This window comes from Siphateles boraxobius, unplaced genomic scaffold (genome assembly GCF_051911475.1).
Source record: "Siphateles boraxobius isolate OS27281-9 unplaced genomic scaffold, OSU_SipBor_1 26, whole genome shotgun sequence".
Taxonomy (NCBI): domain Eukaryota; kingdom Metazoa; phylum Chordata; class Actinopteri; order Cypriniformes; family Leuciscidae; genus Siphateles; species Siphateles boraxobius.
In genome coordinates this window covers 14,003,268-14,005,721 of record NW_027508876.1, presented here as the reverse complement: position 1 = coordinate 14,005,721, position 2,454 = coordinate 14,003,268, and the positions used below count along the sequence as shown (strand labels likewise).

The window sequence follows — 2,454 nt, the reverse complement described above, 5'->3', positions numbered from 1 at the left end:
GATCCACACAGGACGCACGTGTGCTCTCCAGATCCACACAGGATGCACGTATGCTCTCCAGGTCCACACAGGACGCACGTGTGCTCTCGAGATCCACACAGGACGCACGTGTGCTCTCCAGATCCACACAGGATGCACGTGTGCTCTCCAGGTCCACACAGGACGCACCTGTGCCCTCCAGATCCAGACAGGACACACGTGTGCCCTCCAGATCCACACAGGATGCACCTTTGCCCTCCAGATCCACACAGGACGCTTGTGTGCTCTCCAGATCCACACAGGACGCACGTGTGCCCTCCAGATCCACACATGATGCATCTCTGCCCTCCAGAACCACACAGGACGCACGTGTGCTCTCCAGATCCACACAGGACGCTTGTTTGCCCTCCAGATCCACACAGGACATTTGCAAACATTTGCAAAAAGCCTCTTTTGAAATGGCCAAGCCTGACAAGTCTCTACAGAGGACACCTGTGGCTGCCTCAAAGGTGCTCGAATGCTCCCCACATGGAGCACCCATGCCAGAGACGATCGCAGATAGGCGAAAACTAAAGATCCCTGAGCCACTGAGGCAGGAGCTGCTGCAACAGAAGCCTCAAGCTTTTATGCAGGGAACATGCATGTCAGACAAGATTTCACAGAGGCACAATCTAAACATCTCTGAGCTCTTGAGACGGGAGCAACTGCAGCCGAAGCCTCTAGCCCCTTCTCTGAAGATAGCGCCTGTCTGTTCCGCACAGGGAGCACCCAGTATTAACAAGATCTCCGACTGGAGAAATCTTAAAAACCCTGAGCTGCTGAGAAAGGAGCTGCTCAGGCAGCATTTGCAAAATGCACCAGTAATTGTGCCACTTGCAAGCCTCAGGATTCCTAGACAGCAGAGGGAAAAGTGGGAGCAGCAGCAGAAAATCCTAAAGGGAGTGTCTGTGCCTGCCAATACCCCACAGAGAACACTTGTTTCACCGTGTTCCCCACAGCAAGCTCCCGGGTCTCCCCAGGGAGCACCCATGCCCAGTCGGAGTAAGAGTGTGTGTCCATGGAGCATTGAAGCTTCTGTAAGTCCCTTCTATCTCTTGTTTTTACTTATTTTAAGATATATTCAAAAAAAGAAAACATTGCCTTTAACTATGCTACTATTTTTTCTATGTCTCAAAACGCTAAAAAGATTTAGACATCTTTAGATTTAGTCTAAGAAGCACTCATTAAACCTGCCCAGCATTGCACGATTATACGTGATATGTATCTGTTCCCTCAACAGGAAAATTTAGGTCTGTGTCAGTCACCTCCACAAAAACTATGCGTGGAAATTGACAACAAGGTGAAGAAGAATCTTAAACTGAGGAGGTACAACCGTCAAGCCCATCAGATGACCACTTCTCAACTGGACCAGAGAACTCAGAGGAGCCTTCAGCCCAAGTCTCAGCTGACCCGGAAAAGAGTATTGGTTAGACCCTCCGATCTCTCATTTTTACTTACATTTAGAAATCATTAAACACTTTAGTAATTTAATCTTGGACAATATTCTTATCGTTTTCAATTCGGACCCCTCATATTGAAATGGCAGAAGCAGTTTGACTTTAGATTTTTTTTAAGAATAACTTATTAAATCTGGTCAGCATTACATGATTATGTCTGTTCTTTCAACAGGACAATGCAGGTGTGGACCAGTCACCCCCACAAAAGAAGCAGCGTATGTCAATCAAAGTCAAGGACCAACAGCCGGATCCAGGCAGCTTAGAGCAAATTGACAATTTATGTAACATATTCAATAGATTTTGTGTAATTTCAAATATTTAAGATTTATATTGTGTTTGTACATGTGTTATATGAATGCATGTATAATAATAATAAAAAGTTTAAAAAATATATATAACTCTGTATCTATTTATTTGTCAGTGACAACACACATTAATTAGCACTGGTGTTATATAAACAGATCATTTTCATCTGCTGTCACTGGACTGATTAAATTCACACACTAAGCCAAAAGATAGCATTTTAACAACATATGTAATTCCTATTTTCCACAATATATGGGTATATAACTCAACTGATTTACTATTTCAGTATACATTTTCTTGCAACATCTTCATCCAAAATATCATCAGATAAAGGTTTGTTTTAATTTTTTTAATGAAAGATTAAAGTCCAAAGACTTTTCTTGTACTTTGCTTTTATCAGTGGACCTTATGAATACAAACAAAAACACCTATACTTCTAGACAGCTTCTGGAAAGAACCTATATAAACATATGTTTTAATATAGGTTTTGATATAGGATTTTAATATATGTGACATATAAAATTGGCCGTTTTCCTATATGTTCATATATGCACATATATGTACACATATATACGTGCATATATGTACACATATATACGTGCATATATGTACACATATATACGTGCATATATGTACACATATATACGTGCATATATGTACACATATATACGTG

General features: G+C 41.7%; 1 protein-coding gene across 1 annotated transcript; it reads left to right on the top strand.

The window, feature by feature from the left end:
* Nucleotides 1-437: 437 nt before the first annotated feature.
* On the top strand, nucleotides 438-1,797 carry LOC143752279 (uncharacterized). The gene is made up of 3 exons (XM_077245416.1): nucleotides 438-1,055; nucleotides 1,259-1,444; nucleotides 1,648-1,797. Exons 1-3 carry the CDS (start codon nucleotides 438-440, stop codon nucleotides 1,795-1,797), a joined length of 954 nt encoding a protein of 317 aa, XP_077101531.1.
* Nucleotides 1,798-2,454: the final 657 nt, after the last annotated feature.

Bases quoted from the DNA above. Each gene is read 5' to 3' on its own strand.
- LOC143752279 (XM_077245416.1), top strand. From the start codon at position 438: ATGGCCAAGCCTGACAAGTCTCTACAGAGGACACCTGTGGCTGCCTCA. The intron at 1,056-1,258 runs GTAAGTCCCTTC...TTCCCTCAACAG, and splicing joins CATGGAGCATTGAAGCTTCT to GAAAATTTAGGTCTGTGTCA. The intron at 1,445-1,647 runs GTTAGACCCTCC...TTCTTTCAACAG, and splicing joins TGACCCGGAAAAGAGTATTG to GACAATGCAGGTGTGGACCA.